Below are 24937 nucleotides of genomic sequence, written 5' to 3'. Positions count from 1 at the left end.
CTGTTTTGTTTCAATCGCCAGATGGAACAACTTTGTCGGCAAATTTTCCGATTTGAACGAATTCGCCACGATGCGAAATATCATAGTGCGAAGTTTTGAAGACGTGTTTTTGCAACCATGGACCGGGATTTCTAAGTCAGTCACGTTCCTGTAGGTGACCTCACCCTATCTTTTCTCTTTTGTCAGGAACTCTACAAGGAATTATTCCAAAGCTGCGAGCGGTTCGCTCTCCAAGGAGAAAAACATCAACACACGTTCCCGTGTCACCCCTTGCAAGGACCCCATCACCAACCTCAGTCTCCCCCTCTCATCCTCACACTCAGGGACATCAGCCTCGTAGCACGTCTCCTCTGACCCTTCGGGGGTCCCCCGCGTCACATCTGGTCACAATTACGCCCCAAACCTCCCCGAGGCCTGGGTCGCCGTTATTAAGACGCGCTTTATCTCCAGAACATTTTCATCTCAGCAAACACGATAAAAAAACTGAATTTCGCCGGAAGACTTCCCGTGACGAGAGATCTCTCGGGAGAAAAGACAGTTTTGAGCTAAAAGGACGCCACCATCGCAAACACCAAGGCGTACGTTGTGTTGTCGAACAAGAAAGCCCCCTTGAACGCCCGCGAAGTGTTAGTTTAATCGAAACGAATAGTCAAAATAAACTGGAACTTAAATGCGAGCTACGAAGACATTCCGAAGAGGCACCCAAAATGTTTTCGAATCTTAAACGTGAACTGAGAGACAAGTCAGAAGATAAGTTTGATGAAACAGATTTGGATACGAAATTTTGACAGCTGGCCGTTAATTACCAAGAATCTAACAATGGTGAACTTCGATGGATCGCCTGGACTTAGTGGAACAATTTTATTAGTTGGCTGACGTTTCCTGCGTTTTGCCTTCACCACGCGTTATGATTAGTCCACAAAACTCGCGCTTCCTTCTCAACTAATCAGATGCAAAACTACAACCAAGCACGACGCGCTTACGTGAACTTTTCCCGCGCTCAAGACCATCTACGTGCATGTACCTCAAATTTATATTGGTTCCTTGCGGTAATTTTCTGTTTGTTTCTGATTGGCGGTTTCAGTTACGTTAGGTTTGGTTCACAACACTCACTTTAAAAAGCTCTCAATACCAAAAGACAAACTGCTGTGTAGATACTGTAAATACTGTGAATAATTGAAATATGTACATAGATACAAAGACTGATATATCATGTATGAGTGAACTTAGATATCTTACTGTGTCGGAGTTGACCAATACCTTGTTTCTCCTTACACGGAAGTACAAGGACAAATAGATAGGTACAGTGTAGAACTATTGAGCAGCTGTCTTGCCTAAGAGGGTGTTATACCCTTTTGTCAGAATTTGGATTCGTTTCTGAGCTGGAAATGTCGCGGTTTGAGCGTCTTGGACTTTTCAAGGTTGTTACTTACAATCCGGAAAGGTCTTCTCCATCCTCAGCTCTCCGCGATACTTTTTGGTTTATTTATTTTATATTGGTGATCTCTATCTCGCCGAACTGTCATATTTGTGTTTCCTTCACATTGAAGGTAATTTTACATACACGACAAACGACGAGCACTCTTCAATTGAATGTCGAAAATAATCCCGGATCACTTTGGCTCTGCGTTACTTTGCTCTGTGATTGGTTCAGGAAACTCGTGCCACTCTCTCAGCCAATTAGATTTATAACTGAGGTCAGTAGCGTTTTCCCGCGCTTCGTGAAGTTCGCTTATATTTACTCCTTGTTGTTTTTGTATTTTCTCTGTTCTGATTGGACTCTCAGAGTGCTTCAGTTTTGTTTTTCGACACTTCAATCGAAAGCGCTCTAACGTTTCGAAAATTAATATGTTTAATTCTGGATTTCAGAGAAAACTCACAGAAAAGAACCACGAGTTACACAGCTGGTTAGCTACGTCCTTGTTTTGTTTGAAAATAGATGTTTGTCCTTAGTTTCCGCGATCCAAACTTACAGAGACTGTTTCTAGGTTCTTCTCTTTGAGTTTTACCCAACTGCACGGGCCCGGTTTTGATATATGAGGGTTCGAAAGCTCCCAAAGAGTTTGTAAACAAACTCATTATTTTGTTTACGAGTCTCAGGGGAGACAACAGAGTTATGTGTGGATTGGCATTTGCACGAGAAGTGTTGTTACTGAATGAAACGAGTGAGTGTTTTAGCAATGAAAAGTTTGTGCTCGAAGGAAGCGTGTACGTCTCGGTGTATGTGTATTTGTGTGTGCGTGTTTCCGCTTCGTTTTTGCGGGCGTACGTATATTTTGTTCAGTAACGTAGATTTGTGGTTACCATGCGAGTGAAGTTGGTTTTCTCTCGAATACCATTGCGGTACGTAGCTCTTCCCAACCTCCTGTCGAGTCGCGCGTTCTGAGGTATCTGCGTGATGGACCGTAAAATGAAGGCCTGGAGATGACATTAATTTATTTCCCATGGAATGATTCCGAATGGATTAGTGATAAGTGTATTGAGTAATAGGAAAAAAGTGGAATAAAACGAAGTATAACGTATTTTGCTGAAGCTGGCAGCTTACTAAAACAATGGTGTTGGGCTTTTAGTTAAAGGATAACCATGGAGCACTCCGTGACGTTTAAAAAAAACCCTTGACTTGCACGTAGCTAACTTGATGTCCGTAGGACATTCCGCGATGTCTATGGATCACTCGGGGTAGCGATCATCAGCATAATTTTTTATGGGCATGTCGAGATTACCAGATATCGGAAGGATATTTGGTAATGTCGAAATAACCCGGAGGTGAGGATCACCATAAAGCATTTGCTCATAATACGCCGTTTTTTCACTCTCACTTAGCAAGATGCAGGAAATTTGATGAAAACTTTTGATGAGGGTACCTAGTAACGAAATATGCAAACTTCAACATTTTCACAGCCTTGACTCTTCCTTTCCCGAAGTGTCCTGTTTTCCTTAATTCCCTTTTCAATGAGGAAAACTTCAAGTTTTTCTTTGAAAAATTTATATTAGCAAATAAACCTTTGATTAACCTTTTCCTGATCAGAAATCACAAGTAGGCGACAAGCACGATCTCCTATACCGAGACTTGCAGACTTTCCTCGTTATCCCATCGACAGACATTCAGGAGAACGCGGACTTGAAATTAGGCGACGATTCCAAACCTATGTTAAGTTCCTCTCGTGTTGAGACCATTTCAGTACAGACATCCAGCATGCCAAGTGTCAGAGAAACGTCATCAGAGGGTCTTACTGTCTGTATTTATTGAGTGCTTTCTTCTCTCTATGTAAACACGTTTGAATGTCAATTATATATTAACATGTCTATGAAAGCAATTCTTGGCTGTGGGTTATTTGTTTAAATACACCAAACACGGTTTGTTTTGACATTTAAGTGAAAACTGGATGACAGGATCACCAAAATAACTCGAGCACTAAGTTATTTAGGGGATTTTTGTTTTTTCTCTTTTTTTGTCTAAAAGTTTCTGTCTGCTTCGCAAAAAGAGCCATCTTGCAGGAGAGAGATTTTGCCCCAAAAAAATCGCCAGCAGTGCTTTTTTTTTTCTTTTTTTTTCTTTTGGGGAACAATTCAAGTCACTCTCAAGTAGAAAAACAATTGTTGTGTTTCTATTCCTTTCTAAATATATCATCTATTGTTATTTCCTGGTCTTCTTTCCGTAAATATCTACAACTGGACAAATCTTTCCAATTTTCGGCCGTTTTTTCCTTCTGAACAACTGTCTCTTCCTTTAGAGGGGGAAGTCCAGTCCCCCGAAATACTTTCCGTACCCGTCCATGAGCAACACTCAATCTCCGACCTCCGAGATAATCTGGAAGAGCATCGAATACGACCTCCGCATCGTGCGGGTCATGTCTCCCAGGGGGAACCCCCATCGGACTGTCTTCCCGAGTTCCCACATTAAGGCTGTCCTTCTTCTTCCAGGGAATACTCTTCTTTCTCGGTTCTCTTTGATTTCCCGATGAAAGGTCTTCGAAAATGTTCGGACTCGGCCGTAAAGAAATTCTACCTCCCTCCGATTTTTGTTGTGTTTGTGAAGTTCTCCGGTTTGAACTTGGTATGCTCGAATCGAGAGAGTTGATATCAGTGTTCGTTACAAATCTACCGCGAAATGCGTCATTTGTCGACCTCTTTCTTTCGCCTTGTTGTTGCTCTCTGGGGGAATATTTCGCAGGAAATGCTTGTTCACCGCCGATTCGACTCGAGAGGATTGTTTCATTCAGTGTGCGTGAAGGAAATCCATCGTTTTTCCATACGCTAACCTCTTGTACTTTTGTTGTTCTCTCCTCTCTTCCTTCTTCTGACACTTTTCCCGCACTTTTCCCATCATTTAAATCGTCTCGGGCTTTCTTGTTGCCTTGTGTGTGTGAACTTGGTGGATGGGTTCCACTCCTTCGCCTTACTACATCGGCATTGACAACATCTCTCCGTTCCTCAGATGGGACTGTCGTTCTTCGCGTGCGTCGTTGAGGTTGTTCAATGAAAGAAGGAATATACTGTTCGTGATTCTCTCCTTTTGATACCTGCAGTTCTCGTTGTAACCCGTACAGAATTTCCTTTAACTCGCGAGTTTCATTCCTAATACGTTTGTTCGATATCTTGTAAGAAGTATCGATCGCTTGTAACTTCTGTTTCAATTCGTTGTCTGTCTGTGAAATTTGCGAAACCCGCGTGGTGGAAGCGTGGATGTTACGTTCTTCTACAGATCGCGAAATCTTCCTGTGATCTCTACTCATTGTGTTTTTCTTTCAATTTAGTTAAGTCTTTTTACAGCTATATGCCACTAATACATCTCACAATACAAGAGCCAAAACTTATCAAGTTTTAAGTAAACTTTGGCTTCCTACGTAACTATAACAAGTCTGGGTAAAGAGAATCTGAAGTTTCATCGGCAAACATATTCTCATTTCGTAAGAGAAGATATGAATTCTACAGGTAGTAGTATAAAAACGGAAGGATTCTATATAGCTCCGTAAATTTGTCATTAAAGGTGTGTCTCTGACGTTGGGAATGGTACCTCAAACAATTTTTTTCAGGTCAAATTATCAAAGTTACATTCTGCAGTATTCTGCTTTGACGCGAACGATAGAAACATTTTGAGACGAAAACAAAATTTGATTTTTCAAGAACTTTAATCATCACTTATCTCATTGCCTTATATTCAATGACCTGATTCTCAACGAAGAGTTTTCAAGATTTTTTAGTTTATGAAAGCAAATAATCTGATGAAGAAGTCCTTAACGACCATTTTTAGTCACGACACAAACTTGTCATAGCAGATCCTAGACAAGGAATTCAAATAAAGAGTTTACAGGATTTTTAGAATATCTTTGTAGAACCCAGAGTTTAGATCGCTAAAGAACCGAGTATTTTGATGGAAAACTCGGAAGAGTTGATAGTTTGTTTCCCCTTCGAAGAAAAAGGACGTGCTCATGGTAATAGATTCGATCTCTTTGGTACTACATGTTAATTAATCTATTTTTATCTCCTATACAAAACATGACTTAAACAAGGATTTAGATAAACTGTGTTGACTTTATTAAGATTTTGTTTACGTCAAGATTTAGGACTCACGCTGGGGCTAAATTAACATAAGGCTGTATATAGTTAAAGTATATTTCCATTGAGTATCGTTAAGTCAAAACCAAATGGGCCAATCAGGGCACAAGGAAAAATCGATAGCAGCCAATCAGAGGTTAAACTTAAACCGCGCAAACTGTCTGAAGCGCGAGAAAATGTCAGAGACCAAGTTCACGATTGATTTTAGTTTTGTATCTCATTAGCTGAGATTGTGGTGCGAGAAATGGAACTTGGTTTACAGAGTCCGAAAGCCGAGTTAGTACACTGAGAATTCAAAGGACTACGACGTGTTTGTGATTTAATTTACTATTTCTCAACCATTTTAATCATTATTTTGTCGCAAAACAATGAAAAGAGAAAGACAACAATAACTTCCTTATTAATGGTCTGCTTTCTTTACACTCGCGTGAAATATTGTCTCCATTGAGCCAACTGAAAAGCGGATGGGGTCTGAGAGTTTGACCTTCAAATTCTTATGCAAATAAAATGCAAATACCTTTAACTTTTTCGTCTTGACGAGAATAACAAATTAAACAGACGAAAATTGCATGTAAGCTGCTTTTGTGGACTTTGTCATTGACAACAGGGCTAACCTTATTGACAACAGATTCCAGCCGAGGAAGTTGTGTGGTGCATGTATTCACTTTCTTCTTCACTGTCTTCATCCCCGTAAAGATTGGTTTTTACACAAAATGACTTACCTGGGGCCGCCAAGAATCCATTCTGTCGTAGCAGCACGAAGCGCCGCTCTCAAGATCAAAGAACTGTCATCGGGTCTTCTTTCCGAGCAGAAGAAAATAAGCGACGGGGGAGAGTTTGCAGTGACGTACTGTGATGATCCATCAAACCAAGTACAGAACTCTCCTCAGCCCGGCAAAGAGGAACTACTAATAAGGAACCGATCTGCTACAATGAACACGGCTTCGACAAGTGATCATGTTGAAGGAACAGAGGAGTATGCTGCCTATCATTTTTTAGAATCAGAAGAAGGCGGAACTCGAAGACAAAGATCGAACACAATGATGACGATTGGTTTCCATGCAGCAGCATCGTCAGATTCAGAGTCTTTCAAGATACCACATTTCCGATCGGGGGAGGGTGCGTCTCGAAGAAAAAGACACACACAATCAAGGAGGACATCCACTGCTACTCAATCTAGTGGACAAGAACGAATCCCGCAGCAAGGAACTCTACAGAACTCTTTTCGCATGGAGCCAAAGAGAATGTTTGAGCACTGGAAAGTTACAGAGATTATCAAGAAAACATTTGAGGAAACTTTGCCGCAGGAACCCGATGATCGTCGCAATTATCACCAAATGTGTATAATTCTTGCAGACTTAATCAAAGAGCAGGTTAAATGTTTGGATTTTTGCAGGTATAAAATAATCTGTATTGTTTCTGTAGGTCAAAAGAAAGGAGAAAGCGTACGAATGGTTAGCAGATGCGTTTGGGATCCAAGGCATGACAGCTACGCACAATATTATTTTGAAAAGGGAGACTTGTTCGCCATTGGCGTAGTGTATGGTGTTTATTATGAGTGACGGAGATGCTTAGCAAACAACTGAACGTGTCATGAAAAAGTCAAAATGGCCGCCTCGTGGCAGACAGTATGTTTGAAAACCTAACAGCGTCTAGAAAAAGAACCTGCGGACCATGGTGAGCAATTTGAGAAGCGTCTTTGTTAGAAATCAGACAGGTCGCAATGCAAAACAGCGTACACGTAGTTTGATCGATACATTTGAAGTTTTGAAGAGAAAGGTGAACGACTCTGCTAACGTCTACTTTGACTTTACTGCAGGCCCCTCCTTAGAAACACAGAGGCAAAACGTTTGCGCATGTGCAAACTTGGCTAAGATTCAATGGGGGCCAAAGTGTTTCACTGGAGTTATAGTTATTGCAGCCTGTAATTTATATACTAATAACTTTTCTGGTGAAGCTAAAAACAGAAATGTAGGCGGATCAACAGTTTGCCTGTAGTTAGATATTTTCTGCGCTCGAAAAGTCTCCACTTTCCTTTGTTTCATTCTCAACTTTCTCTCTAAGTTTCAACTCTTTATATAACAAATTCTCTTTTTTTTATGTACGTCTCTTTAAAATTCTGCGCGGAAAATCGGCGCGCGGTTGGCCAAAGTTGATCTACGTGGGCACGACCGACGTTTTATCGCTGTCTACATTAGGGAACTTCAACCATGTAGAATACTCGAACCTAGCCTCCCCTCCTTTTTTTCTATAAATCTTTTCTAGTCGTCTTGGGGTCAGCCTGTCTTAACGTCACTTACATTTTCCAGTTCGTTATCGTGTACGTGATAGAAATTAAAATTTAATTGTTCCATTTTTTGGCCAAAGACAAAGGCATGACGGGTTCCGACGTCGACTGGATGGCGTCGGTAGCACTTAGTGCACGCCAAATGTTTTTAACGATTCTCTTTATAGTAAATCATACTCTATGTTTCATTAAAAAATTAGATATTCTGTTTCATTGATCAGTTTTAGGATGAGTTTCATATGCAATGAAGTAGATGCGGGAAGGACCATGCTTATCAATATAAGAGTTTTACAAGGAGTTTTTCAATTATGCGCCAAATTGAGACATATTTGTTTATCATAAACTTGACAACAGTTCAGTCTTGCGACGTCCGATCAAAGTGCGAAAATTCAAATTTATCACAATTCCAAAGTTTTTTCTAAGCTTGAGGCTGGTTTTTCTGTTCAGCAAGAATATATCCATCGTTCTGCCCCGTTTTAATACTACTTATCTCTGTAAGAATCGATTTCAAACCGTCAAGCGTCATTAATTATATTCCAACAACCTACGGCGACCTTGATAACCACTTGAGCTATGTGTGTCTATAGATTAACGATGATTACAAGTTTTGAAAAGCTGTTTTTTAATCAATTTAGGATTATTTTGAACAGCGCATAAAAAATAACGTGTAGATAAATGCTTAACTATTAAAAAAGACGTATCTAGTCAAATGCGTCGAGACAGTTTCATTTTCTACTGTGCGCCATTGACCGCCATTAGAGCGTAAATCCTTGTCGATTATACCCTTATTTCCATATATAAACTACGTCGATTCTCGTTTTATTATCATTTCCCCAACAGTCTAAACAATTACAAACTAAACACTAAAATGCACAAAACATGAATTCGAATTTCACAAACTTCTGAACCAATTTTGTCCTGTTAAAAATTTTTTGTACGCTAAATAATAATCAGAAAGTTATATTCTCATTTATTGAAGACGTACGAATGGAAGTAAATTATGATGTGAAGTGATTGATCTATAAAAATCTTGTGACAAGAGAGATGGCATCGATAAATGCTTGAGATTAAGAGGTCTGCAAATAACTTACGAAATAGTTGTCACTTGCATTGCCCCCAAAGTCGCAGTGTTGCTTACAATATCCTTTTTGCAAATTCATCCCGGAGTTTACACAAAAATATTGAAAACTGATATCAGTAAATGAATTCCCCGTTATGTTCAAGACAAGACATTTTCACTCGTAATAAATACCATAAACTGTTCCAACGGCAAAGAATTTTTCCCTCTCAAAGCACGCACTGACATACGTATCGAAGTGGCTATTCCATAGGCAACGACTTGCTACTCTGACTCCTTGGGACTCTTTTGTTCCAAGAGTTATCATACAAACAATCTTGTAGCGCTCAATCTTCAGCTGTTTTACGTTTTCCAGTATCCGAGCAGTCAGCAACTTGACAAGAAACGGCGTGTGTTGAGCACTGTATGTATGTGAGTCTAGAGTATCCAGAGCCTCTTGGATCACCGCGCGAACCTTTCCTTCAGGAAAACGAATCTTCGGCTCCAACTGGTACGTATTCTCGAAGGATTTTTTCAATTTTTCATCCGTTGGTTTTGTTTCCGCTGCTGGTTTCTTGAAATTGGAGAAGAAAGACAGCGCAGAGATTCGTCTTGTTAAGCCCGGAATCTTTCGCGAAAGGTTGCCTTCTTGCGAGACTTTGCGCCCACCTTGTACGCTCTCTACCGAAGGACTTCGTTGACGTCCGATCTTCTCTACAGAGTTCTCGAATAAAACCGAACTGGATTCGCTTTCCTCCGACATTGAACGACTGTAACGGCTTTGTCTTCTGCTAGAGGAACTATCTTCATCCATTTTCGAAAAAGTTTGCGTGTCTTTCCAAGTTTGATCAATGAAGCCTAACTGTTTCTACAACACTGAATCATGAGCTTATTCAAATAGCTCTCTCGCGTAGGGGTTCAATGATCAAAAGAGCAATTTTAAGTGGGGCAATAATTTCACCATAAACAATGGATTTTAAAAGCTTGGATGAGCACGTTTTGATTTTGCGATAAAGCAAACCAAAACTCACGCTCAAAATTGAATGTCATCAATGAGCTCTCAGGAAAAAGTGATGCTTATTCTGAATAAAACAAAAAACAGAAACTTACAGACGTGCAATAAAATCACTGAAATACAGACCAATTTATCTACTAAAAAAAATTTTGCGAAAGTATTTTTCTGTAGATAATTTATCATTGTCATTCTGTTAACAAAGTTCTTCAGTTTCCAAACTGAAAGATATTTCTTTGTAGTGCCAAGAGCGATAGACCTTGAAAACCCACAGACAAAAATTGTGAGTACTAAATTCCCTCTGAAAAAATGCACTGATGCTAGCTGTTGATGCATCAATTTCAATTCTTTATCAAAGAAGTGTGCGAAACATTGGAAACGCCTTTAAGGAAGAATGAATAGTTAAAATATTTAAAAATTGGCTTTGCTTCAGGTTGCCACCCCAAGGAATGGCAAACAGGACTTGAAAATTCTTGGATCTCGCAAACTCTCCATTCACTCTTGAAAATCTCGTCAGTATTTGCAGCAGGATTTTCAAGTCTCGGTTCAACCGAGCACTTTATCCTTTTTCTCTTCCTCGTGATTTCTATTTTAAAGGCTCTCGTATTTTTTTTCAAAGTTCTCAAATCCTCGAAGTTGTTCTGAAAACCGCGAGTCTCAATATTACTGTTACGGTTTCGATTGCTGTCGTGTACGTTGGATAGAAGCTGATTATCACAAAAAAACAAAAAAAAGTGAAGTGCCGTGCAATTCTAACGCCAGATGTTTCTTCAAAGAAGTACCTTGCAATGAATGAAATTAAGCGAAGGTAAAAGTTAATAGATGTATGACAAAAGTTCTTCTTTCTCGGTCTCGCAGATTCTCAAACCAGGGTTTCGGCGCTTAGCGAGTCTTTACCTCTGCCACTGAAATGTCATACTATCCGCTTCTCTGTTGAAAGCTTGCACGTGCAAAGCTAATTCTCTAGGTAAGTTTTAATAACCAGTCCAATTATCGGTTGACAAAAATAAAGTGACCTCTAACACCAGGGATCGCGATCGATCAGCGTGTATAAGTTATCCTAACAGTTTGAATACACTGTCGAACTATTACACTGATGTAACACCAAATTCTCAGTAAAAACTATTAAGATAATCAGTTAAAAGAATCGGCTTAGAGAGCGTTAGAATTCTAAAACTGAGATGATTGATCTCATCCGAGAGCACGCTATTTCCTACCGGATTAATTCTAATAAACTCTTTGGAATCTTGAGAGTTAACCACATGATGTTTTGGTAACCTTTCGCCCGTTCTGCTATCTCACGCAATTTTACAGTCCATTTTGTCTTTAGATAAGTAATTTCTCTTCAGTTCTCATGAGCGCAATTTTACCTACAACTTTGCGAATGATCAACAGCTTTAGCGGAAAAGGCTGATGTCTATAAGAATTCAAATGACGCCAACGTATTTAAACGGTGCATGGAGTCGGTCCTAGACAGTAAAAAATGTCAAAATTGGAGGATATCGATCACAAACTGCAGTATTGAATTTCTCTCACGCCAGAAATTGTTGCCACAACTATTATCAGTTTTTAAACAAGGAAAAAAATTCTCCAAAACTGGAATAAAGGCTATTCAAAATAAACACCATAAACTGTTCCCACCGCGAAAAATCCTTGTCTTTCAAAGCAAACACTAACAAATGTATCAAACTGATCGTCCCAAAGGCACCGACTTGCTATTCTTAAATCCTGAGATCCTTTGGTTCCAATGGTAACCAGACAAACAAATTTGTAACGTTCGATGTTCAACTGTTTCACACTTTCCAATATGCGAGTGGTCAGTAACTTGGCGATAAACGGTGAATGAGTTGCGCTGTATGTGTGCGACTCTAAGGTATCTAAAGCTTCTGCGATAATTGCATGAACGCTTCTTTCAGGGAGTCGAATCTTCGGTTCAAGACGATACGTATTCTCGAGGGATCTCTTCCTCTCTTCTTTTACAGCACTCACCTCTGTTGGTTTCTTCCAACTATTAAAATACGACGCAGCAGAAATTCGTCGACCGGGAACTGAAATCCGTCGCGAAGATTCCTCTTGTGTGGAGAATTTCCGATCGCTTTTTGCACTCTCTCCTGAAATGCGACGCTGTTTGCTTGAACCCACAGAAATCTGGCTTCGAACTTCACTTTCCTCCAACAAGGCTTGGCTGAGGTAACTACGACCTTGGCGTCCATCCACAGGAGCAAAATCCCCCATTGTAACAGACTTTGCGCGTTCCCACACAAGCTTTCACGATATGAGAGTTTTTCAAGTTGTTCGTTTATGTTCTCGCGCGCGAAATGTCTATGCTCACGGGAAGAACTATTTGCTTTACGTAATATAAAAAGAATAAATAGATAACGAGATTATGGACTTATTTATCTATGTAAGATAAGCAAACGACTAAATAAACCCACGTTGCATTTGACCCCGATCATCTAATCCTTCCGCCTGATTGGCTAAAAATTTAAGATTATCTTCAAACGTACGTCTCCTGTTGACCTTTCGTGATAACAGACGTGAAAACTTAAGAGTCTTTTGAATTTAGCTTAACATCAACGGAATATCGAAAAACATAACGGCACCAGGGCCAAAGTAATTTTCAGTTTTTTTTAATCAATCAGTGACTTTTGTTTGTGTCTTTGAGGAAGATCAAAGATTTTAGGAAAGAACGGAAGGAGTGGATTTATCTAATCGTTGCCAGCCTCCTATGAAGACGCAACTAAAAAAGCCGCACTTCTATAAATAGTTGTTGTCATAACAGTTTTTAAAAACAACTGCGTACCAACCCGCTCCAAGATTTTCCTTGCACTTGGATCGCAAGCTCCATCAACGCATTCGCGAGGCCTCAGTGAAATGACGAACATTTCCCGAAGATATAGTCAGACTCGAACCTCCAGCCAGGCCGGCCGGTCACTGAGAAAAATGCAGAAGTGTCACGTTTAATTTTAATATGTGATATAAACTGGAACATACGACATGGATGACGATTTGTGAAATAACGACAAATGAATAACACTATTTTCAGGAATAACCAAAGAGGAGAAATAAACTGTGAACCTTTTGTTTCGAAAATTCACTCACCGTTCTGTTGTTTTTTCTTTTCTATAAAGATAAAAATTAATATTGGTCAAATCTAACAATTTGTAAATATTTAATAGGGCCTTGGACGGCTGATTTTAAAATAATGAATCTCTAAATCTAAGTTTCCGAAAAAAAAAAAGGAAAGAAATAATAATAATAAAAAAGAAATATTTTAGTGGTGTTTTACTGTTCATATTATTTATTCCTTTTTAACCGTGCTCTTATAATTTCGTAATTCGCGCAATGACCCGCCAAGCTTTTGGAAGAAAAACTAATTTAATATGTTTTTTTGGCTTACATTTCTCTGAAAATAACAATTTAGACAATTAACCATTTGTTTAGCTGCGCGTCCATGGATGCCAAGCGGTAAAAAATAGACACTGCTACCTTGAAATTAGATTTTAGAAATACTCCTTGTCAAATTCTGGATGACTATGGGCAAAATGTCGCATATGATATATTATATTATTCTTTTTCTTACGTTAGTGTTCTGTAAAATTTCATAGAACTCGTTTAAAGAAGTTTGAAAGTAGGAGTTAATATTGAGCAATGAGCTGATCATAAGTTAACACTTTTTAAGAATTAGTCGCAAAAGCTGTAAAACAGATAAAAGCCTAATAACAAAGGGGAAAAAGGTTTTCAGACGCTTTAAGTATCCTTCAAACATAGTTCACCCTTTTTTTTTCTCTGAATGTAATTTGACGCAAGCTTTCAGGCTCCATTAAATGATGGAAAATAAATAGCGCGGACTTGGTAAAAATATTGTTTTAAAAAAATCATAATTGCAAAGTTTTATTTGGAAATGTGTGCTAGACGTCGGCAAACCATTACGTTTTCTGCTATTACGGCACAAAATAATAAGAAAAAAACTGAGGAAGTTATGACTGTGGCATTTAATATCAACTGGTTAATTGTTCAAGTTGGAAGTAGGCGAACTAATTGATTCACCGCATTTATACAGACAAAATCTCTTTAAAAAATTCTTTCGGGAATTTTGATTTGAAGAGTTGGAAAACGCTATCAACTAGATGGTAAGAAAATGCTAGCTAAAGAATTGTGATTCTATAAATTAAAAAATCATAATAATTAATAAAAAGATATTTTTTCTTTTAGCCGAAGAAATCATGTTGAGGCACCATATTGTTTGCAATAAATGATTTATAGTTCCAGCATACGTAACATTTTTAATTTTGCATGTCTTAATTGACGAGAAATACCGGATAGCGCAGATTTTGAGCGATAAACAAGTTCCAAATTTAAGAGTTTTCTTTCGAGCAATTCCCTCGTAACGCTTAATCCACCAATGATATCTACCAAATATGACATTTTAAAATTTCTAATGCCCACCTACCTGCTGTTTTATAACAATACAATGAATAACATTCTACCCTTAACGAGCTCAGAGCTCACGTTTTACTTCAACCTATTTGCATGCATATGCGCTTCAGTTTGATGAGGTTTACGGGCCCCTCTCTCAGTGAATAAACGATGAATAAGTAAATATATTCCATTCTAGGCTCAGGCAATGCAATCATTTCTTAAGAAACGCAAACCCACTTGCAGATTTGGTGGAATAAGAAAAGATAATTTACATTTCACTATTTTTAATGGGATTCATGTTAATGTTAGCGCATGCACGTTAATCCGATTTCGAAACTCAAGTTACCGCGAACAAAATTACACCTGCTGACTTAATGAATCATGCAGCGTTGAAAAAAGCTGTTTGTGTGTTATGACCTTAACTTAGAACATTTTTACTCAGTTTCTTTTCTGTTAGATATACAACATGTTTGAAAATGTCTCAGAAACTAGCGAGCGTTGTTGGTTCCAGGATGTTTGCATGCGCTCCAATGGTTGCCTGGTTCGTTTTTCGCGACTGAGCAATTGTGGCCACTTTTGCAGAGGTCTTAAACAATCGTCTTGATCTTGGTGCCGGGCTCATTTCAGTGATTGTACTGTTATTTGCCGAGCTGTCTGAGGTTTTCTCTAAAGAGCATCGGCCAGCCAGAAGATTTTTCAAGATGTCCTTGAAAGCGCGGCGATATTGTTTGTTCAACGCGCCGTAAATCACAGGGTTATTGGCGTGATTGCAAAACACTAGTATCATGGAAAAAATGTCGATCCAAAGTGGGATTTTAAAGCTGGGTTGGACCATTTCAATTAAGTTTATTGTAGCAGCTGGTATGAAACAAATCAGGTAGGCACCGATAACCACAGTGAGAGTCTTTGTGATGCGTACCTCCTCTACGTTAACAGACGGTGCACGGGCAGTCATCGATGTTACTTGTCGCGAATGCTCTCGTACCTGCTTGTAAACTTTAAAGCAACAGAAAGAAATCATCCCGATGGGTAAAGGAACAGCGACGAAGAGAAGCGCCGTGGAAAAAACGACTGAGCGACTGAAGAAGAAGATACAAAGACATTTGCCGGGTTGGAACTCAAATTTTGACCATCCAAACAAAGGTCCAATTGCAAATGGCAGAGGGATGCACCAGATGAATGCAATCATCAATGCTTGATTCCTTGCGTTAAAAACCCTGCGATAGTAATTCTGTCTCACCACGATAAAGTAACGGTTGATGCTTATCGCAGTCAGACTGTACATGGACGAAATGACAAACTCTGTTGTCATAAATCCGTTTAATTGACACAGCTCGTCTGCGAAAATCCACTTTCCATAACTGATCACTGATACAAGCATAAAAAGGAGATTTAGCGATTCCAAAGTGTCCGCCAAAGCTAAACTTGCGATGAGAGCACGTCCTTTCGTACGCACTCTATTTCCTTTCGCACTAATAAACACAACCATCCAGTTTCCAAAAATTCCAATCAATATAACGATTGTGAGAGGTAAGGCCGTAATGACGACTGAAGCCGTTGTCCATTGCGAAACCATCCTTTCGTTCTGCCGGCGTGCAGTTAAGTACAATTTGACAGCCGAGCAGAATCGAATTTTTTCAGAATTTTCAGTATCACAGTCCTAGAGGATTTTCCCATAAAACATCACCAGAGGTGGTATAGTTCTCAGCTGTTATTCCGCAAAAATATAATTGTTAACTTGAGGTGTTGGACTGTGGTTTCGGCGTTTAATTCACACCGTTGCTCTTTCACCTGTCTTTGATGCAAAAGATGTCGGAAAGTAATTAATACTTCATACTGATTGGTCATTGTGAAGCCGCTGACAGGAACAAAACCGTTCTTGCTGGAAATTTTCACAATTTCCACGCATCTTAATTTAATTTGTTGTCGGAGCTTATAGTTTCGTTAAATTTCCCCACAATCCCCCATGCGATTTTAAGAAGAAAAATCCGATCGTTTTGACTGAACTTTAGGTCTAAATATCATCGCTTTCATCGGGCTAAAAAGCCCTCGACTCATTTAAACTGCGATTGTGTTTCGCGGTGAGTCTTAAGAGAGTTTTGATAATAATGCTGCAGAATTTTCTTGATCAAACATCAAAAAGGTAAGTGACAAAAATTTCCTTCTGCCAAAAAACGGAAAAGTTCGTAATTAGATTAAAGCAGACAAGTTAAGTAAACAGTTCAAGTTCTACTGATCAAAACATGGTTTGAAATCAAAGGTGAGAGAAAATTTTCCTTTTGAGTCTGAATGGTATCCGATAGCAACAATTAAAGGTGAGAGCGAACCAAATTTGGCTTGAATTGTTCATCTGCCAAAACCACCCGTTTGGCAATATTCAAACGGATATTGAGCAAGAATCAGATATTTAATTTTAAGGCTAATCATTTAACAATCGAAGATTTTTGAATTACATGGAAGATATAGTCTTTTATTTGCATTAGGACGTTTAGTGCTTGAAAGCCATAATTTTCTGACGTTTATAAATAGAATATTCGCCCTTTACTATTAGAAGAGCTAAATATCACATTTTGTGTCAAACAGAGATCACAAGATGGAAAATGTTCCCTTAATATCTTTAAATCAAAGGATTTTTTTATTTCGTAAGCTGCAATGTCTCTAAGAAGATTTTAATCGTTGTTATTGATTTGGGTTTCGTTTGTCACTCAGACAAAGGGGAATTTCCATGCAAAAAAATGATACTACCTGCCATAGATTTGTCCCCGTGACCTTCTTTGAAAAAAACTTGGAACAAAGTGTCGCTTAAAGGTATTAAAATGAACTTTTTAAAAGAACACAAAAGGCGATAATTCCAAACAAACGATTGAAAAAAGATTATTTCACGACTAAATCACAAAAATAATGATTTAATCAAGCAAAAGGCATTATGGGCAGTGAGCTGCTTTTAATTTCAATTCCGATTTCTTTTCATATCGACATCTTAGAGTTGATATAAACTTACTCGCGTTCCCACTGATTTATTGATTTGTAGCATCGTTTATGGTGTAGTTGGTTCTAAGATTTTAGCAGGTGTATCTAACCCTGGCTTTTGATCATTCAAGTTAAGGCTGCTGACCAGTATTGTTTGGTGAAACTGTTTATTTTGATAAACAAAATGGTTCTAACCACATAAGTTTACGGATAAAACCATTCAAACAAGAACTATTGGTACTGTTTATTATACTGTACATGTATAAGGGAGTTCTAACTTTAATTCTGTACATAAAAACCCTAGCTGTAGTGTGTGAACAGCAGAATAAAAGTTACTTCAGGAGCAATAACCTCATGTTGTATTGTTCATTATGCAGAACAAGATGGTTCTAACTTTTAAGTCTCTGGATGAACCCTATTGTTTGTCCATTCATATAAAAGCTACTGGTAATTTTTATCCAACTACACTTCGTAGAGTACAAATAGCGCCCCTGACGAGCACAAATAGCACGCGGTATTTACTGCAGAGGACCGGTTTGACAGATTTACTCGCATCGCCAAGCGACGAGTTGGATTGAAATTCCCAAAAAAAGAAAAAATGGCAGACAAAATCACCTTTCTGACGACGAATATTGATCCAAGTTTATTAGATAAATCGAAAGAAGAGGAGCAGTTTGGCGACAATGAAATTTCATCATTTATCAGTGAAGGAAATAGAAACAGCAACACGACAACGCGCCAATTCCGTCTCGCCTCGCATACTTCTGTCATGCACTCCCCGTAAATAAATATCCGCGAAATTCGCCCGCACTCAAATGACAATTTGGCGTGTTGGATAATAAATAACTTATTGGCCGTTTTGTTTTGTGTTATCGCTGAGTATTTTTATGAGTTATTTGTATTTTGACTCGCCCTACACGGGCTCGCCAAAATACGGCACAACTCGACACAACAAAACGTCTAATAAGATACTTGTCCTTCAGTTTAAATTAAATGTGGTACAGCTTTATTATTTTGTGCAAGATGGATTTGGCTAAACACTCTCTGGATCATGGTGATGAGTAAACGACTCAGTAATGACTTATATTTGGCTCCAGTTTCATCTTTCAAAAATTTGACACCTCAGTTTTGTAAACAAATTTCTAATTTCACGGAAGACTCCTCGCTTGTAACTTAACCTTACTTTGCTTGACCTTCATAACTCTTAAATTATCTTAAAAAATTTTCTAATCAAGGAGTACTCCATTTTCAGTTTTTTTTTATCCTTGTTCTGTTACACTTGGATAGTGTTTCGACTTCTTTTCATACGTAATCTAAAACATGAAACAGATAAATAAACAGTTAAATGAAACAAGGGGGTAATTTTCTAAAAAAGCTGTGGTGTTGCATCGGTGGGGGGTGTTACAAGATAACTTGGTTTCATTAACTGAGTTGATAATATAAATAAAAGAAAAAAGTCTTTTCATAGGATTACACAATTACTGGTGAACCAGTAGTTTCCATTGTGGTCCTTGCAAACAAATGAAACAAATGGTCTAAATTGAACATAACATCATTTTGTAAGTTGATAAATGTAAGTTGATAAATTGCTCTCATTGTCGTTCTTTTACACTCAGTCAAAATATGTTCTACCAGAAACTACCTTCTCTTTGATAAGATCCTCGATTGATTTGCTCGTTGAACGACAGTTCAATCCGCTCTGGATACACGTATCTGAATCTCTCTCGAGGTTCCTTAGTTCTTTTATCTTGCTTGGGTAAATTGGTTTCTGTAAAATAATATAGAATAAAACTTTATAAAGATCTAACATGAACGAAAATAACACATCGCTTACTTAAATCATCCCTTCAAAACATACTTTTCAAATCAAATACTACAGATATATGCCCAAGGATAGATAACCAAAAGGAAACTTGAAGGAAGTACGCAGCATAATTCTTTTTTGATAAATACATAATGGTCAAACAAGTCTCCACATAATCTCTTGTTAAGCACAAATGAGGAAAGAAAAAACTAAAAACATGGAAAGATAATTGTTAAAGACAGCAAGGATCTACATTGCAAATGATGAACTTGAAACTAAAGGTGTGAGCTACTTTTTCACGAGCCAAAAAACCGTGACTCTTTTAATTTCAGACGAGTTGACTGAAAAAGTTAAACGAAGATTTGGGAAATTAATATGATGGACTTTTCTTAATGCAGCTCTAATCTGAGAAGCTGGGACATTCCTTTAAAAATGGTACTCTGAGTACGTAACCAGGCCTTAGACATCAGCAGCGGCAGCAGCAACAACGACAACATCCGGCAAAAACAACTGAGAAAAACCTCTACACTCACTTCTAAGGTCATGCTCAGAGGAAGCTCGCTCCAGTCCAACAAGGTCAATTTCCGAGGCCTGGCTGTAATCTCTGCAACTTACTGAGCGTCTTCTGGCGGGGACCTGGTTCTTAACATCACGCGGGATTTTGCGTTTTTTCTTTTGCACTGAGTCCACGCTGTTCCAGCGACGAAACTCCTTGCTGAGACCTGAAAAGAGATTAGTAATTTTTCGGTTTTCTCTATGGAAATCAAGGAAGTTCTAATTTTACCACGCTTGAAAAGAGAAGATAATACCGAAAAATGACAGTCCTACCCGTGTTCCATGTTCTAAGTAAAAAAAAAAGAAACATTGTTAGCTATAATATTGTTAGCGCAACACGGAAACTTTACCTCCATCATCCTCAAGGGCGTGGTTTATGTGGGAAGATTTGCTTTTGGGTGAGCAAAGAGAGGAGTGCAGAGAAGGAATTCGTCCAATTTTCAGCCTGACAGTCCCGTAAGCACGCTAAATATGATTAGAAAAAGAACATCCCATTATGATCATTGAATGTCATGAAAAGTCTCGAAATGACGGTTTTATTCATAGTGATGAAACTGCCTGCAGTTTGATCAAAGTTCTCGGCAAAACGTTCTGCTGCTCATTATAATTCATGAGAATATGTGGCTGTATGAAAATCCTGTCACTGCAATTAGCGCAAAAAAAAATTATTCAGGCAGAACTTTCTTGGTTGTTTGTAGTCTTTGGACGCTTAGCTCTCAAATTTTCTCTATCAACCCAGCAGTACAAATGAGTGTCATTTAAGTTTTAATGATGAGGGATGAAAAACAGTGTACATCCCAACCTATGGGAATAGCCACACTATGAATCTCTTCCTGCCAATAAAATCAGAATATAGTCAATCAGGAATCCAAGTCAGCCATGTACGTAAGCTTTATTCTGCATGTTTAGTTATAGTAATAATAGTAATAGTAATCAAAGTTTAATGTCTTTACGTGAAGCATGGTTACCCATTTTGCCCGAACCAGAGGCTCATATATGAAACGCAAGACAACAACCCACCCATCCCACCCCACGGGAGGACATCCATCACACAGTAATCTCGTGCGTGGGAAATTAACGTCTCCTACCCCTAGCCCTGCAGGAGAAGGGATCTCCATTTATTCCTCCCTATCCGAGAAGACTAGAATATCTAAACCATTTCTTGATGTTATAGAAAGGCTGCATATTCTTCGCAATTATTTTAAGACCTTGAGTGTTAGTCCGCAGGGACTCGAACACTCGACCTCCCGCACATCAGTCCAGCGCTCTATCCAATGAGCTAACCGGGAGGCGGTATCAGGTCTTCCGATGGAAAGGGGTTGGGGCCAAGCGAGGGAGGGAAGAAGGGCTTTCCTTCTTTTTCCAACACGGAATAGCCTAATACTCAGGCTATTCCATGTTCGAAGCTAACAGTTTTCTCCTGACCTGTAAAACTTTGCAGGCCTCTTCCTGTGTTGTTTTCTTAAGATTCACTCCATTCACCTCCAGAATTCTGTCTCCCTGGTGGATCGAACCCTCACTGTATGCGATACTGTCCTCCGACTGTAGTAAGGCAATAATATAGCTTGACTTTAATAACCCTGTGTTATTCCAGAGTATCCAAGTCCCAGTATTCCAAAGTATCAGGCGTGACTTAAACAACCCTGTGCTATTCAAGAGTATCAGGGTTTATGAATTGTAGGGGTCAGGCAGAACTAGTACATCTCCACCCTAAATTGGCCCCTTGGGGACCTTTTGTTATCTATCGCCGGGGGAAGAGGGGGGTGGAGGATGTTAATTGGGAATTCCCATGGTTTTAGAGGGGGTGTAAGTCGTCGCCAACAGAGTATAGATGTGAGTTCGTAGAAAATTGACCACCAATCAATGACGGGGAGGTGGGGTCATAAGAATTTTACAGTCTTACGGGGAGGGGGGTCAGGTAAAGTTTGTCGTTACAAAATAAAAATGTCACTTACCACATACGTAACAAATAGACCTTTCTTGTCCCTGAAATTATGACCAAGAGAAAAAAAATGTTATTATAAAAGCAAATAGATATTTCATATTGTAAAATGATAAATTCTTATTTTGTTGCAGTTGGAACAAATTCGCCCACTGAGTCATCTGTAAACTGCATATAGTCTCTATCCGTGAGATCCCGGAGAGAAAGAGAGCATATCATTTGCCAAATTCCATATGTCAATAAGATTACTCGATTTCTTCGTCGTTATTGATTTGTTTGGCATTGTTATCACAACATCGTAATCTATCGTAAGAGTTAAATCTATTTGGAAACTTACTTTCTTCCAAGAATACTTAAGCCCAGGTATTCAGTAAAGGACTTCACCAAATTCACTTCAAAGATGGTCGATGGCTCTAGTTTTGACAGAAAAAGATTTAAAAATCCTCTGATAAAATAAACGGAGAAAAGGAAACAACGTCGTGATGCTTGAATCAGTCAGCCTCTGTTTTATGAATCGCTGCATGAATTCGTTTATAAGAAATTGTAACCACAACAACTTCTTACCTTCAACAGAAGTGAAAAGCTTCTCGGGATTCTCTCGAAGAATGGTTAACTTCACTGGAGATGGAGCTAACCTCAAAGCAGAAACCACATTTTTATGGTTCATTTGCTCCAAGTTTTCGCCGTTTACCTAAAGACAGAAGACAAGTGTTTCCAATTCTTAGAATTCAATTTTTCTTATAACATAACCAAAGTAAAGCGCGCGCTCTGATTGGCCAATTTAGCGTCCCCCATTTGCCCATGGGTGTACGCTGCTGACGTGAGCAAATGCAAAGACTATTTTTCCGCGCGCGATTGTTTTTTCTGGTCACGTAAGATTTTTTAAATAAAAGGGAACTCTTTAGCTACAATGTATCAATGTTATGTTATAAAACAAAAGAAGCTAGAGTCACGTAAGATTTTTTAAATAAAAGGGAACTCTTTAGCTACAATGTATCAATGTTATGTTATAAAACAAGAAGCTAGAGTCGCTCTCGGCTATCGCCTCTAGCGACTCTTACGCTTCTTTCGTGCTAAGCAACCTCCCGCGTGCATCCATAACTCAATAGTGTACGCTGTGGTGTTTACCATTTGTTAATTATTATTGCTTAGACTGAATTTTCCTGAATTATCCTTAGATACTGCTTCTCTGAAGAGATTCTACACCAAGCTACACTCTCTCTCTCTTTATCATACCATGATAATTTGGTCTCCAATTGCAATTCTTCCATCCTTAGCTGCCGCGCCTCCAGGTTCAATAACGTTTATCACCACACCACCCTAGAAATAGTGAATCAATATCAGCATTAAGTGTTACGTGAACATGACATGCCCCATGGTCCTGGACAGAATTAGAGCTCGGGTATCGTGCCTTCGTTGCTTTCATAATTCATACTGTTGAAACTCACTTGCATATCACAATCTGAGTCACTTTTATGACCTACAAAAAATTAAGTCAGCATCTGGGAATTTTGCAAGCAATTAGATAATAAATGAAAACTTTTTTTCTAAAAATGAATTTTCATTTTACGGATTATCCATATGGCGTTTCTTTTCTCTTCGCTTTTACTTTATAACTTTATTTGTTGTATCTGAGCCATTAAATTGTAATAAATAAATAATAAATAAATAAATAAATAAAAACATAACCTTTACATTGGACATAGTTGTAACGAAAGCAAGCCTGCTGAATTACAGCTGAAACAGAATACAAACAGGTAGTAACTATTAACTCCCTCTGATAAATCTGTCTCATACCAGATATGTGTCGGATCCACCAACGACTCCCAAACCAAGTCCCGTAGTTTCTTTCTCAATAGTTATAGTAGTCTCCGCAAACTCCTTTATTTGTGCAGTGTTACCTAATTGAGAGGAAAGCAGTTGCACTTCCTTAGTGGAAAATCAACCAAAATAACCTTATCCTTTTACCTTAAGATAGAGGGAACATAGCGTTTTGAAATCAGGGGCACTCATCCTATAACGAGTTAAGCCTAAACCCTACTCTCATTTGTTCTAATTAGTTCGTCGGCTTAGGAAAGCCTCTCCGCTGAAATATCAATAACGGTAAGTGTATCCATACATCATGTGACATCTTTTCGCAAAGTGCGATTCTGATTAAACGATTTGTGCAAAAAATCAAAGCCTCAAAATTTTGCCACACTAATTTTATGCCCTGTATATTGTATGCAACATAACGTGGGCGGGGGGTCTCCCTATTCCTCCCAATTCTCGTTTTACGGGGGAGGGGCTGCGGCCTTTGATATTGACCGTTTTCATAAATCATGGTTTATTAGACTGTAACAATTTAAGTTTATTCGACAGCTGTCGAAAAGCTCAATACATGCATTCCATCAATTTTACCGCCTGTTTCTTTCAAGGACAGCTAACTTTTCGAAGCTGAATAGAAAAAAAAAGCTCTTCTATTTTACCATTGCTATTGCAAGTAACTTTAATATCGTCTGTTACGACAACGGTGGAAAGAAGAAAATGCAAAGAAACGGATGTTTTACCTCGAGACGGAGCCGCGTCAAGTTTAGTGGTATTTTTAGACACAGGAGCCATTGGAATTCGTTCACAGAATTTTAACATGCGGAACGTACAATTCAGCTTAACTTTCTTCCAATCTCTGGAGAATGACGTTGATTCCCTGGCTGAATATTCGTCGTTCGAACCCTTTGTTGTTAGTTCAGTCCTACGATAATCTGCTTTGCTTGATTTTCTGAACTTTAAAGCGTGTCAAAACCGTAATATCTTTAAATCTTATCTACAAAGGCATGCATATTTTGAATTATCTTTTCATTTTGTTTGCACAACCTGAATAGTTTTTCCTTTCAAATTAATTAACCATACTTAGCTGTCCGCAAATCTGCGGTACTTTTGTTTACCTTGCCAACTTTTAACCCTTTGGTACATACTGCATTATTACTAGTCTCACCATACACCTTGGCTGTCTAAATTGCTTAAAGTTGATTAGTTACCTCAAAATGCATTTTATCGGATTTGATACTTTGCCTTTTTTGTTCGTTTTGCTTCGCTACGTTTTTGCTTTGTTTTGGTATTTTTATTTAACTTTGTTCTGTTTGTGTTGATTTTTTCTGACTCGCAAAAGGAGCAGAGGTCTCTAAATATTCGGCGTGGAACAGAAAGACCAGTATATTTTGTCTTTGGCTGCCCCCGTTGTTTGCTTTAAAGAAACGTCCTCTAATTTATTCTTGGAACAAATGATTCTTAAATGATACACCCTGATTGTTTCTCTCAGGGTCCTAAAATGAATTATTAATTACACATCG

General features: G+C 38.6%; 7 protein-coding genes across 8 annotated transcripts in view; 2 read left to right on the top strand and 5 right to left on the bottom strand.

Annotated features, from left to right (window-relative positions):
* The window catches only part of LOC111321167 (microtubule-associated serine/threonine-protein kinase 2), a 30566-nt gene extending 28044 nt beyond the window's left edge, over positions 1-2522 (top strand). For both annotated transcript variants that reach the window (XM_022923964.2, XM_088738344.1), the window contains one exon: positions 187-2522. In XM_022923964.2, coding sequence (XP_022779699.2) covers positions 187-788 — 602 coding nt within the window. In that variant the 3' untranslated portion in view covers positions 789-2522. The remainder of the gene's footprint in view (positions 1-186) is intronic.
* A 701-nt stretch (positions 2523-3223) lies between these two features.
* On the bottom strand, positions 3224-4808 carry LOC111321208 (uncharacterized). The gene has a single exon (XM_022924029.2). It carries the CDS (start codon positions 4734-4736, stop codon positions 3609-3611), a length of 1128 nt encoding a protein of 375 aa, XP_022779764.2. The 5' UTR covers positions 4737-4808; the 3' UTR covers positions 3224-3608.
* LOC111321210 (uncharacterized) lies at positions 4803-8556 on the top strand. The gene has a single exon (XM_022924031.2). The coding sequence runs from the start codon at positions 6273-6275 to the stop codon at positions 7119-7121; it is 849 nt and encodes a 282-aa protein (XP_022779766.2). The 5' UTR covers positions 4803-6272; the 3' UTR covers positions 7122-8556.
* LOC111321211 (dynein light chain Tctex-type 5-B) lies at positions 8452-10720 on the bottom strand. The gene has a single exon (XM_022924033.2). The coding sequence runs from the start codon at positions 9715-9717 to the stop codon at positions 9082-9084; it is 636 nt and encodes a 211-aa protein (XP_022779768.2). The 5' UTR covers positions 9718-10720; the 3' UTR covers positions 8452-9081.
* A 154-nt stretch (positions 10721-10874) lies between these two features.
* LOC111321212 (dynein light chain Tctex-type 5-like) lies at positions 10875-12308 on the bottom strand. The gene has a single exon (XM_022924034.2). The coding sequence runs from the start codon at positions 12148-12150 to the stop codon at positions 11524-11526; it is 627 nt and encodes a 208-aa protein (XP_022779769.2). The 5' UTR covers positions 12151-12308; the 3' UTR covers positions 10875-11523.
* A 1409-nt stretch (positions 12309-13717) lies between these two features.
* LOC111321144 (melatonin receptor type 1B-like) lies at positions 13718-16140 on the bottom strand. The gene has a single exon (XM_022923939.2). The coding sequence runs from the start codon at positions 15911-15913 to the stop codon at positions 14819-14821; it is 1095 nt and encodes a 364-aa protein (XP_022779674.2). The 5' UTR covers positions 15914-16140; the 3' UTR covers positions 13718-14818.
* A 1317-nt stretch (positions 16141-17457) lies between these two features.
* On the bottom strand, positions 17458-24386 carry LOC111321205 (multiple PDZ domain protein). The gene is made up of 11 exons (XM_022924027.2): positions 24158-24386; positions 23406-23509; positions 22845-22928; positions 22173-22299; positions 21946-22021; positions 21622-21652; positions 21092-21208; positions 20017-20131; positions 19645-19833; positions 18950-19075; positions 17458-18620 (listed from the first exon to the last, which is right to left on the bottom strand). Exons 1-11 carry the CDS (start codon positions 24234-24236, stop codon positions 18610-18612), a joined length of 1059 nt encoding a protein of 352 aa, XP_022779762.2. The 5' UTR covers positions 24237-24386; the 3' UTR covers positions 17458-18609.
* Positions 24387-24937: the final 551 nt, after the last annotated feature.

Source organism: Stylophora pistillata, chromosome 11, assembly GCF_964205215.1.
Source record: "Stylophora pistillata chromosome 11, jaStyPist1.2, whole genome shotgun sequence".
NCBI classification, from domain to species: domain Eukaryota; kingdom Metazoa; phylum Cnidaria; class Anthozoa; order Scleractinia; family Pocilloporidae; genus Stylophora; species Stylophora pistillata.
The sequence above is the reverse complement of the archived record's forward strand: the minus strand, read 5'-3'. Positions and strand labels throughout refer to the sequence as shown.